The sequence below is a fragment of the Orbicella franksi genome, chromosome 3 (genome assembly GCF_964199315.1).
Source record: "Orbicella franksi chromosome 3, jaOrbFran1.1, whole genome shotgun sequence".
In the NCBI taxonomy this organism is placed as follows: Eukaryota; Metazoa; Cnidaria; class Anthozoa; order Scleractinia; family Merulinidae; genus Orbicella; species Orbicella franksi.
In genome coordinates, this window is record NC_138147.1 from 13,056,667 (window position 1) to 13,070,103 (window position 13,437).

At 35.9% G+C, this 13,437-nt stretch overlaps 1 protein-coding gene across 2 annotated transcripts; it reads right to left on the minus strand.

Moving 5' to 3' along the window:
• Nucleotides 1-374: 374 nt before the first annotated feature.
• LOC145481337 (UBX domain-containing protein 11-like) lies at nt 375-13,433 on the minus strand. 2 transcript variants are annotated; one of them, XM_081459809.1, is made up of 16 exons: nt 13,259-13,433; nt 11,542-11,582; nt 10,835-10,906; nt 10,038-10,132; nt 8,538-8,592; nt 7,341-7,414; nt 6,297-6,426; nt 5,868-6,007; nt 4,894-4,983; nt 3,572-3,649; nt 2,943-3,066; nt 2,086-2,192; nt 1,824-1,888; nt 1,651-1,729; nt 953-1,020; nt 375-693 (listed from the first exon to the last, which is right to left on the minus strand). In XM_081459809.1, exons 1-16 carry the CDS (start codon nt 13,312-13,314, stop codon nt 561-563), a joined length of 1,407 nt encoding a protein of 468 aa, XP_081315935.1. In that variant the 5' UTR covers nt 13,315-13,433; the 3' UTR covers nt 375-560. The 2 variants fall into 2 exon arrangements, with proteins under 2 accessions (XP_081315935.1, XP_081315934.1); XM_081459808.1 differs by lacking the exon at nt 13,259-13,433 and having other exon boundaries at nt 11,542-13,251.
• Nucleotides 13,434-13,437: the final 4 nt, after the last annotated feature.

A 13,437-nucleotide genomic window follows, 5' to 3' on the forward strand; every position in this document is an offset into this window, starting at 1 on the left:
GAATTTGCCTATCTAAATGATCCTAACTTATTCGTTTCCAGCAAAAGAATATTGGAAGAATTGAACGGTATGTGCAATGTACATGAATTAATGAAAAAACGAGAATACAAAATATATAAAAGCGTGTGTTCGACGTTGAAAGGAATAACTTGCATTTCCGTACTGGATGTTTATTAAGTTACTTACGTAATATACACAGAGAAACCTCTACCATGAATCATTCTAGAGTGAGACGGACCAGGTTCACAGTTTTAAAACAATGAACCTGAATATTTCGGAAATGTTCTCTTTTCCTTTAATGCTTTAATCATTCCCACCAACAAAAGAATTGAAAACAGAAATAAAAAGAAAAAAACATTATTGTATAGACCGCTAACAAAAGAAGGAATAAAACTTTTTTTTTTTCGGCGAATTACCATCCCATGTACCTAATGGTATTTACCGCGAATTGGCCATTTTTGTTCCATTACATTGTAAGGGAGAGTTACGTTTCCTTTTTTTTTTATGTAAAGACGCTGTTCTATATCTTAAGTGTCTGAACGCTTTTTAATTGCATTATGTCACACTTTCTTGGCTAGAAGATGAAGGGTCGCATTTGGCACCAAGCCACACTCCTGTAGAGTTGCAGTAGGATCATCGTACACTCTGTTAGGAAAAGACGTTTTGATGTCATAGAGAGGTGCATCTGCAGGCCTGAAGAACACAACAAAACAAAGTTGCATAATTATGTCACTCAAATTAGAAGTTTCTGTAAATCTGGAACAAGAAAGTCTTTTACATGTGAACCCTTTCTTAAGTTGTACGCTTTTAGAATCATTTTAGTGTTAATAACATTCCAAATTTCCATACCGCTTCTGAATGCCTATGAAGTAAATCTATGGAAACGAAGTTGCACGAAAACAAAACTCGTGTTGAAATATTGAATAAAACAAATGGTTATCTTGCGACGTACCTTGCAGCATCAATGTGATTCCTTACATCGCGTATACAGTCTGTAAACTTCATCTTCAAGATGTATGTCTAAAGCGAAAAGAAGTGTCAGGTTTTAAGCTTAATTATCATATGACCCGTACAGCCCCGCGAAGTATTTCCTTGGAAAACCAGAAAAAAAAGGTCCCGTGTGAGGGTCGTATGCGTCGAAGTGATAGGCCCGATAGGAACGCGTCCGGCCCCACTAGAGACGCGTGCGGCCCCGCAAAATCAATGCGAGTTATTAACGACAGAAACAATTTTATTGCTGTCAAATTTTGTTTTCTTCAAAAGAAATCAGTGATAAAGGTCAACATTCTCACAGCGAATTTACTTTACTGACAAACTTTCGGATGCACAGCTACATAAGTTGCCAACTTAGTCCGAAAGCACAGAAAGAAATTGACACACCTCGCAAACGAAGAAGTTCACGAAAAATTAAAACAAACAAACAAACAAACAAACAAAACGGCCATATGATAAAATACTTATTGACTGAATGGGAGGGCCGGATGGAGAAATATCTGGCTCTCGGTCAGGAAGCACGGACCTTGGTGAGCTCAGTCTGTACGTCTTTTTCTCAAGTCAAATGTTTTCCCTTCGGCCCTCTCATTCAGTCAATACGTACATAGTAGTAAAAGTATCTCCTTAAAATACGTTCAATACTCAAGCCGGCTTTACCATTTCTCCAGTCTCAGATTTGATCCTCAATGTGGAAACTTGAGTTGTACCTGACTGTGGCCTCGGACCATCTGTACTTCTATGAACCAACATTTGATACGATTACAGGTACATTCAGCAGACTAATTGGGAAATGAAGTCTTCAGATGTAGAAAAAATCATGTTTATTTTACCTCGATTTTATCTCTTGGAGAACAGGAGTATCCAGAACTTTGACATCTGAATGACCCTCCCCACCCTGTTGAGAATGACAAACTAAATAGTTACAGCAGATACAATGTAGTTGCGTTGACCTGGGCCAAAACTGGGCCAATAGCGAGATCAAACCAAAAGCTTTAAGGCCCCGCCTACACTACGCCGCAGAAAAAATGCCGTTTTCAAATTTCTCCGGCGTAATGTGGACGGGGACTAACTTCACGCCATACTGTCACAAACCTTGATAACATTTGCTACTCCAGATCTGACGTCAATTATTTTACCATCTTTAACAACAGACTTGGGGAGGCGGGACAGGAATTGATCTACAGACTGTTGCTTTTGTCCTACAAGACAAAAGGCGTCAGTGAAAATATCATTGAATTAAACCTAAGCAATGTATATATGCTGTTATATAGAAAGCTTGCTGACAGAAGAAGTGCAGTTATAGACAGTTATGAAAATAATATACTACTATATGATACTAAGCGGCGAGCTCTCATTGGTTGATGGGTGTGTTTCGATGAGTGTATGTAAACACGATTGGGACGATTTAGATTCGCGCGTATTTTCGAGAAATATTTTACAAAAGCAACAGAGTACTTGTTCCGTGTAGCCTCATCTAAACACTTGGGGGGCTGGGAGAATTCTCGAAAATCATACAAACTCGAGACTGCGTCTCAAGTTTGCATAACTGTCTCGAATTCTCCCAACCCTCCTCGAGTTTAGATGAGGCTATGTAAACACAATAAAAAAAGTGTGCTATTTTCCAGTGAAAAAGTTTTCCACCGCATTTTGGCATCCTTTAATCGACACCGTCATTACAATTCTCTGTTGGCTTGTCTTTGATTTTACCGAGTGTGCGAGGAAGGTCTGGTGAAGACTAAACAGGGCAACATGCCACAAAAGGAAAACGCCAGGTGTACAAATTTGATATTGATTTTGTCAAATCAAATGGAACCCATCGGGTAGTTAACATATTATCAAGATTTCCAAACCTTGTCAAAATACATTTTCCTATTTGTCGAGTGGCCTGACACTAAAGTATACATCACTGCGAATGCACAAAAGGTAACGACCTGATGGACAAAACAAACCTGGTGTTTGACTTTCCACTTTGTGATTCTTAACGTCCTCTTCAGTCACCAGTGACTGCCCAGTACCAGGAAACAACAACGCGGTCCGTCTGTCTTCAAACACCACATCTCTTTTGTCTTGAACCTTTGTCGTGAGAAAACGGTTTAAATATGCAGTGATCTATTCTGACGTATTCTACGAAACTTGTTCCCAAGATTAACTTGGGAAAACACTTACGTTAACTTTGTGACATCAGTGCTTTCAAGGAGCTATTTTATCGATATTCTGGTATCCCAGAGAAAATTTGGTTGCGTATTTCATTCATAGAAACATACATGTACATGTATAAACGAGCAAGCCTACGAATCAGTGGACTGGCTAGCCCACTCTACTTTGTCTCGTTAACTACTTTCTTGTCAGAGGATTACGCTGTATTTATTTGAAAATTAATACATTGCAATGTTAGTGTGCATCACGGTGATCTGTTTTCAGAAAGGGTTATAGACTCCTTTACGGATTATCCGTGTGGCTTATAATTTTATTTCTTGTCTGCTATTGATATTGTAATGAATGAAATAAATAATAATATTATTTATTTATTATTTATAAATAATTTAAAAGGTAGCAACTGTATGATCGATGCCTGTACCTCAAATGGAACGCCATCAGGATATCTAGCCTGTAATTCACTGGGAAAGAATCCATCCATTAAGTCTTGCATACATTGCTGCAGAAAATCATGAAAACAGGAATTAATAATCTATACCAGTAATGCTATAGTTGTAAACAAAGGTTGAACGCAATGTACAGCTCTACGATTATTTATATCTTCCACTTACATGTAACATTTTTTTGTATGTTCTGCAACTTGCAACGTGTTACAGAGCATAACTCTTTGAACTCTTCCGTTGGGAAACACATCTTCGAGATGCTTTCAAAGTCAAAACCGAATATGTTTAACAACTTTTCGGTTCTCAAAAAGTGCCGACGCAAATTTGAGTGGTATCATTTACAAAATGCCGATAATCAAAAAAAAAAAAAAAAAAAAAAAGCCAGCCATTTTTGAACATTCAAGCAGACTCAATCCGCGCGAAGTTATTCAAGACATATAACATGCCCAAAAAGTGCTAATTATGTTTTTCACTCAATATATTACTTTAAATATATTATTTCACATTTTTTGTTACTTTTTTAAATAACATTCATACATGTATACGTGTATAAATGTACAATTACAATTCTACCTTGCATGTAACCTTTTAATCTTATTAGAGGCTTTGTAATTTTTAGCTACTTTTAGACGAAATTTTTACAAATAAGACTTACAAAATACTGATACTAATAAATCATTGTATTGCATTGCATTGCGTTGCACTGCATTGCATTGCATTGCATTGTATTGTATTGTATTGTATTGTTTTGTATTGTATTGTATTTTCTTATGTCAACATGATATTTTCACTCTTGCCTTTAAAATGATGTTGGGAACATCGAAACGTCGGACTACTCTAGTTGTAATATTCCTACTAAAGTGTTTCAGCAAACCTTTACTTTTAATATACATGTATTCGTTTGCCCAAAGGCTTGTATCTGAATATTAGTCTGTTTCGTCCGCTTCAGCTGCCTTATTCAATTTAAATTTTGAACCATGGTTTTGCACCCCGCAGGCATAGCTTTTTCTTACCGTAGTCTATGCTTCGTATTCTTACTGCAATAGATAAAAAGAGGCTCTGCTCACAGGATGTTCGTTTTGCTGCCTGTCATTCAAATCATGTGATCAAACTTTCTCTTAAGACCAGAGTCCTTAATATACAATTTAAGACACCACAGACTGACGTAACACTAGAAGTAACCATTTCAATGTTAAAGAAATACCTTGTTCAATGATAAAACAATCGGCTATGAGTTGAGATAAATGATGATCTCAATTACAATAAACACAAGTGAGATAATTGTTAAATAAACACTGACCTGAGTAACTGGATCAGAATATGGCCTGAAGGGACCACCAAACATCAAAATACCATTAGAATACAATGTCAACGGCACAGAATCACGAACCTGCATACAGAGAAATAGTATTATAATACAGTTACTGTTAGTAAATAGTGGGACAATGCTTGCATATTTCACATATGCTTTCACGTGGGAAATCTTCCTTACAGTCCAAATCATGATTGTACATGTATATTAGACAAGTGCATATGTTTGTCTACATATAAACTTAAGTTTATTTTGGGAAGTATATATATATATGTTGCAATAACCTTTAGCTTAGAGTATTTTCTGATGGTAGCGTCTTTTCTGAAGACATTTTTTACAAACACTTTGTGATGTAGTTACATAGCATTCGTAACTGTACATGTATATTCGACTATTAGCTTCAATTAATTTATTATTGTAAAGGCTTTGGAAACCTTTTAGGCTAGCACTCTGAGCTTAACTTCCAAATTTAATACTGCTTTTTTGGGCAACCAGTGGGTTTGATTTGAAATTGAAACCTCTTTTTTTATTTTAACAATAATAAATAACTTATTTATGTATTAATAAGTAAACTACAGCATGCTGATTGATACGTACATGCACGTATTTCTTTTAGAGCCTCCTACAAGTAGTTCCTCTCTTAAGGTCGTGTTTCACTAAGCAGAGTGGAACCTCATTTCAACGAACCTCTATATAACGGAGTCCTCGGTATAACCAATCATATTCTTTATCCCAGCAATAGTAAAATGTATGGCAAAACCTTGATACAGCGAAACCTCAGAATAGCAAACATATTTTGCCAGTCCCTTGGCCCTTTGTTATATCGAGGTTCCCCTGCAGTGGTTTATTCTTCATTTTCCCCCAGAAATCATGAATTGATTCGAACAGAAAATGGATTTACATGCCAGAGGGCACAAAAAGGATTGGGTGAGTGTGAACAGCAGGCTATGCACTACATGTACCTTAAGTCTGGCTCCATCTTTCGTCCGTGACACTTCACTACAGCCCTCCCCTGCCAGAATGTTGAGTTCTCTGATGTTCTTAAGTACTACATCAAAGTTCATTTTAAACTTGTATGCTGCAGTATTAACCACTGAAGAATCTAAAAGTATCAAAAAAAAAAAAAAAAAAAGAAAAAGAAATTTAATATTGCTGTAAAGGATTAAATATAGCAAGCTAAACAACTGCTACTACATGTACAGTTTAACAGCATGAAATGGTACATAAGTAATGTAATATCGTAAAACAAAAAGAAAAGTTAAAGGGAGATGAGTGGCAATCTTATGGAACTTTACATTTTACAAACTCAAGAAGCAGCTTTTCACTGAAATAGCTGGGGACTGAGACTTTTTATAAACTTCTGGTATGATAATGTAACCTATCTGTTTTACTTGGATTCCAAACTTGTTGCTGTCTGCTTAGAGAGCTGGGAACTGAAGATGGTGTTTCTTCTAAAACATCGTAATCAGAATCGGCATTATCATCTCCAACCCAGACCATGCCGTAATCAGCTAAAAAGTCCTGGTAGAGAGACAATAAAAATGTTGGTTTATACAAGAGAAACAATTTAAAATAAGCAACAATTCAAGTTAACTTCAGTTTTTAAAAAATCCCACAGGATCTTTGGGGATCTTACAACAGGTGATCTTTAAGGACCTAGTGAAGATCCTTAAGATAACCTTGGATCTTTTAAGGGTTCTTAACAGATCTTTGAAAGATCTTGCAAAGATCCTTAAACAAAGGATCTTGTAACTTTAGATATTTTTTCTTTTGAGGATCCTCCAAGATCATCAAAGATCATGACAGGATCTTTCAAGAGCAAAATCTTTGAAGATCCTTGAAGATCCCAAGGATCTTGGTCTGAAAGATCTTCAGAGAGATCCTTGAGGATCTGCTCAAGATCTTTGAAGATGCTGAAGAATAAAGTAAAGATCCTTCAAAATCTTGGCAAGAATCTTTGAGAATCTCAATCAAGATTGTCCATATGATCAACTTCATAAAGATTCCCAAGGGCCCTTGATGATCCTCTAGTAGAGAAAGATTCCCAAGAGGCCTAGGGTAAACTACAGGCAAAACAACAACAACAACAACAATAATAACAACAACCTTAAGGCAAATCATATACACCATTAAGTTTATAATTATTCATTTGGCTTATATGTACATGCAATACAATGTACAATTTATGCACATTGTGTCATGTTGAGAAGAGGATTCTAAAATCTGATAGTGTTACAGGGGAACATTGTCACTTTTATACATGTATGTATTATGTAGGAATACCATGGTAACTAAAAATTGTATATTTAAGCTAGGACGTTCTATATGAGTATGCTACATGTAATTGAGAGTCATCTTGAACAAATGATATGTTTTATTAACTATTAAAGAAACAATTCATTTTGATGATTATTTTTTCAATTGCTGTTCTTTACCTCCATCTGAAACACTTGTGTCTGAAGTCTTTTGCATTTTTTCTCTAACTCTGTTATTGTGCCAGAGTTATATCCTGAAAGACAAATGAACGGAAGAACTGGTTGTGTTCAACTTTGTTGGCATTAGGTTGAAGCCTGATAGGCTGAGAGGGACACAATGTAGCTCTTACAGTTCAGGGTAGTTTTAGTTTGAAATGTACCCTACATAGATTTCAATCAAATCTAAAATGGTAATGCTAAGCATTATTGCTATTAATGATAAATTCATTTATAAATGTATAAATAAATAAATAAATAATTTAACAAATAAAGAAGCTTACGCTGTGTATTACACTGTGATAAGAAACGATGGGCATTTGAGAACATGAGGGAAATGTAGAAAGCACGAGCCAGAGGCGAGTGTTTTCTACATTTCTCGAGTGTTCTCAAATGTCCAGAGTGTTTTATCACAGTGTAATACACAGCTTAGGCTTCTTCATTTCCTTTATGATATAGAGGTAATGTGGCAAAAAACAATAAAACACACATTTTTCTATGTTTTATACTGTGATAAAACATGGGTTTTCAACCAATCAGAGTGCACGCAGGGTCCTATCTATATTATAAAAATAAATACAGTCAATTCTCTCTAAGACGGACACCATCGGGACTGGCCTCAGCTGTCGTCTTAGAGAGGTGTTTGGCTTGTAGAGAGTCAATGTAATATGACCCCAGGAATTTTTAGATCATAATGCTGAACCTATGCACAGTGAATAAGTGTCTGTTTAAAGTTTGTTTTTAAGTTATTTACTTGAACGAAACCTACAAACTGGAACTAACACATATTTATAACATTGAATCTCTTTTTGTATTACAATCAATAGTTAAAGGGTTAACTAGAGTCCAAACTGGGAACAGGACATTCTGCAAACGGGAACATAATCATCTCATGACTCAGGACTGTCTTTCGCGGCACCAAGTCTAAAACGATATCACATTCAGCACCTCAAAAGTGTCCGTTGACGATTTCAAATTGTCCGTTGTCCGTCTTATGGAGGTGTCCGTCTTATAGAGAGCTTGGTTATAGTAAAATGACTGAGAAATGGCCGGGACCAGCACTAGGTGTCCGTCTTATAGAGGTGTCTGTCTTATAGAGGTGTCCGTTAAGAGAGAGTTGACTGTAATTAAATAATTATAAATAAATTTTTGTGTTCTTACCTCTTGCTTTTTCCAACAGTTTTGCTTTCTCTTCTAGTATGTGGATCTTCTTATCCTACAATTAATTATATAAATTATGTAATTGATAAACATGAGGCAGACCTTGAAACTAACATGAACATGATTTCAAGTACTGTAGACATTGTCAAATACTGCATATATTAACTGTAAATTATACTCAATATGTAAAACAGAACTTAAAGTAAGATACGTGTACATGCAGTAAAAGTGCATGCAATTACATTGTATTTCCAACCTACAGCTGAACAAATTTAACAAAATTGAACTTTGTAGACCAAAAAATACAAGCCAATATTTTATTGAAAATTGCACACAACCAAGTCCATAAACATTAAAACACGACAAAAGTTAATTTTGTTTAAGAAAATTAATACATGTACGATTAAAAAGTTTCCATGTAACTTCTGTGAAGTTATAGAAACACAAGTGGAAAATTGGAAGAATGAGAAATGCCTTGTAGGAATATGGTTAACTCACAAGCGAGTCAGTGTTTCCACAACTTTCTTGGGTTACGGATTAAAAGTTATAACGATTAAACAGAGCACGTGAATTTAAATGTCTTTTACATGTAAATGTAAGAAGCAGGAAAAAGATAAATATAAATCTCTCATAAGCCTCGCGATCATACACTTCTCATTTCTTCTTGGTCTCAAGCGCACAAGTATGGTTACAACTTAAAACCATACATGTAAATCAAAGACCGTTCACACCTGGCTGAAGTTTAATTATTACTACCAACACAAATCTTTTATTTAGATCATTTAAAACTGAATATTGAAAATTGGTGGCTAAAAAATGAATATACTTTCATATAAAATTTAGTACATTATTCTGTTTTATTGATTGGCAATTTAAGGCCTTATGTGTCCCCCATGGCCCAATAAGGACCGATGATGATGATTGGCAAATTAAAATTTATGTACTAGCTAATATGATATCATCATTTATAATCGTATATACTGTAAAGATAAATTGAGACTAAAATGCATTGTACAATTAAAAATGTTGCATGCATGTATGATCTGGCATCAAAGGTACTGCATGCAATGGCCACCATAATTACAGACCTTCAGATTGGAGTACTGTATCATGTGTACAAGTACATCAAGTATAATTATGTACAATTATGTATGAGAACAACACTTCAGCTGAATTCGACTATCACAATTCACACCAATTTCATACTGATACATACAGTACCCTACAGTGTGCTAAACTTGTCATTGGCAGAGAGGGGCAAGTGCTATATAATATTGGAATCTTGAATAGTAAAGACTAAAAATTGGACTGTATTTAATTTTACGCAGCAGATATTTGGCAGTTTCTTTAATTCTTTTTATTTTTCAATATTTGCCATATTGTACTTGTATAATAATTTTATCAATAGTTGTTACATATTTAATTATTTTTACACAAAATACAGCAATTGAGATAATAATATTTTAACTAGGGAACCCAAATAAATTATCAATAGATTACCTTTTCAAGTAGCTGTGTTTGGGCATTTTTCAGCTGCTGCTCTACTTGAGCTAGCCGTGACATCATACTACCAAGAAGATCACGGTCTGACGGCACTATAAAAGATCAGTCATTTGCTTAAAAAAACAAACAAACAAACAAAAAGCGACCAAAAGAACTGTGTCTAAAGTATTAATAAGTACTATTAATAGTTCATGTTGCAACACCAGGAGATAGAAAATAATCATTCATTTGTATCCCAGTTAATATGTACATGTATTAATAAATAATCTATTTATTGTAAGCATACTTTATACATGTAGTTCTTATAAGTTTCATATCAACTTTAAACATAACAATTTTTACAGTATTTGTTAATCGTCTGGGGAACAATAGGAACTTTAAGTTGAAATATTATAATGGTAGCTGCCGGTTTCACCCTGTGGCGAGTTCGCCCCCACATCGACTCAACTAGCGATCAACTGCTTAAAATTTATCTTTCTCTTACCAAGAAAAAAGGACAACATTGTGCCCATGATGAAACAAAATCACACAAAACAAGTTTACTTCTCATTCTTTAATGCATTGAAGGTGAAGGCAAATTCGAAATACATGTAGAAAGTTTAGAATAAGTTCAGGGGTGCGAACTCGGTGGGGGCGAACTTGCCATGGGGCAAAACTGGTATCATTCATCATAATTCTAGGTCTTAGAATTTAATGTGTTGTAGATGGTAGGAAAATTAGGCTTTTTAGACCATATAAAAAGTTAGCTCAGTACAAATTACATGTACAGTGTAGATAACTGAGCTAACTCTTACCTGTTGTTGAGCTTGAGGACTTTGGTAACTTGGACAATCCATCTTTTTTGGAAAAAGCAGCAGTTGTCTCATCTGAAAACAATTATCATAAAAACATTTTATGCAACCATGTGAATGACTCATTGCCAATCGTCTTTTGAGGTCAGCAGTGGTGGTCAAGGGAGTCTGGATGAAACTTGAGGATGCTGAGAGGAAAGGATTACATGTATGGGAAAGAAGAAGAATCCCAAGAATCCCTGTGTCACACAGTTAGCTAAGTTGTCACTGCGACTTGTCCCTTTCTGTTTTTATTGAAAAGTTTCTTTCATTTTCTGTCCATATTGCCACTGTTAGTGTTTTGCTTATTGCTTCAGTCTGTTTCTAGTTAAATCATAACTACTATTAAAATACAATATATGTACTTTACAATCTTGGTCCTCATTAGTTTACATATTATGTACACTCATTCTGCACTTTTTTGACAGTTCATGACCATGCCCTAGTCCATTTTTTTTCATTTTTTTTTTCATTACCCACTCCATACGTAACACTGTTTCCCAAACCCATGCTTTATACCAAGTCCATAGTCCCTACCTACCAGTCCACATTTTATACCTCAGTCCATGTTTTTAATTAAACTGTCCAGTCCACATTTTATACTGACCACATTTTTTTTTGTCCTGTGCAAGTTTGCTTTTAACTGTGGTTATTTTGACCACTTTTATTACCTGCATTATGGGCTGTATTCCTAAATGGAACTTGCGCCTGCCTAAAAAGAGTGTGTTGATAACAAGATTTATAATTTATTTGGTTTGAAATACGCTGTGTCTCTATGTCCGGCAGCTGGACAGGATTTTCAAAATACACCATGTCTGGCAGTCAAAATTATTTTTTAAAAATTTCAGTTAATAATGTCAAATCCTTGTTTATATGGCTGAATACTAATTTTGGTGAGCCCGGCACCCGGTATATCGGGATTTACAACATAGACTATTATAAAGTGACCGGCAGTCAAAACGTTTGAATAGCACTCCGGTTAGCCTAAAAAGCACTCCGGTTAGCTTAAAAAGCACTCTGGTTAGCCTAAAAAGCACTCCGGTTAGCCTAAAAAGCACTCCGGTTTGCCTGAATAGCACTCCGTTTAGCCTAAATAGTTCTACGGTTAGCCTGTTTACGGTTAGCTTTCAATAATGCTAAGGGTAACTCGATAAATACTTAAAAAATTCTGAACATTGCTGGCCAGTTGCGGTGGTGCAGTGATCATCAGTATCGCTTACCAGGCTGTCGACCGGGTGTCTGGAAAACCCGAATAGCAAATAGTCGCGAATAGCAAACAGCGAATAGTCCCGAATAACGAATAGTACGAATAGTGCAAATAGTGGCGAACAGTCTCGAATCATGGCGAATAGTGGCAAATAGTGGAAAATAGTGGAAAATAGTAACAAATAGGGTACCCAGTATCTCGCAGTCAACCTCGTAGCAACTTATGATGGGATTTTTCCGCTAAAAAGCACAGACGCTTATCAGGACAAAAGCTGTTTCTAAACATAATTTCTTCTGTTTTAACCACTGCAAAAGCTTAAATTAATACGTCTTTATTAGGTTATCCTGCTGTTTTCTGTTTTCTTAATGTCGGCGACGGACAGCCTACTAGTCTGAGTCCGGAGAAGAAAAGGTAATAAATTCACTGAAATTCTGTTGCTTATTTGGATAATTAATTAACGCTGGATATTAGATCTAAAGCGGTGACTATTGACGACTATTCGTCACTATTCGCCACTTTTTGCGACTGTTCGCCACTATTCGCACCTTTCGAGACTATTTGCACTATTCAGGACTATTCGCCATTCGCTATTCGTGACTATTCGCTATTTGCTATTTGGGTTTCCTAGACACCCCAGTCGACCCGGTTTGATTCCTCTTGGGGTTGCCTGTCATATCGTTCATTTTACGCTGCTTTACTTAAAAAAAATTTCTCACTGCCGGACACGGAGTATTTTAAGAAACCTGTCCGGCTGCAGGACATGTAGCCACAGCATTTGAAATACTGTATTGTGTCAAACCCTCTGACTATTAGACATTATTTTAGGATCGTGTGACAAAGAGTGGTAGTATTGATCCATCAAAGTATGGAAAGACCTGGAAACTGTTGCCAGTCACTTTAAGTGTTGTGTTTTTCACATAATCTTACATGTGAGCTTTTTACATACATTAGATTGTATTTTGGCTTGTTTGGGACTTAAAAAATTGTCTGACATCTGAAAACATGAAACAGGTGTGGATACTTTCTGTTGGAAGACAACAAAAGGAAGCTCAACAGCTGTTATCTCACCAACCTTAACCGGAGATCACATATTTTAAAAACCTTAGCTACACAAAGCTCGTGAAAAAAGGCTCATGCATAAATGAAAAAAGCTTCGCGTTCTTTTGTTTACCAGTGGTTACCTAGGATCCAGTGGAGTCCTTTTCCCTTTCTTTAAGCTGGAGATCGGGGAACTCATTTTCCTTAGGTTCCTACGATTTCGTCGACATTTTTAGCCATTTTGGACGGCGATCAATGACCAACATTCTCTGTGCTCTATCGCCAAACCGAAAATCCAAAATGTCCGCCATGTCACTGTGCA

Bases quoted from the DNA above. Each gene is read 5' to 3' on its own strand.
- LOC145481337 (XM_081459808.1), bottom strand. From the start codon at position 11,683: ATGGTGTATTTTGAAAATCCTGTCCAGCTGCCGGACATAGAGACACAG. The intron at 6,427-7,340 runs GTAAAGAACAGC...TCTCTCTACCAG, and splicing joins CACAAGTGTTTCAGATGGAG to GACTTTTTAGCTGATTACGG. The intron at 1,889-2,085 runs GTTTGTGACAGT...CATTCTCAACAG, and splicing joins GAGTAGCAAATGTTATCAAG to GGTGGGGAGGGTCATTCAGA.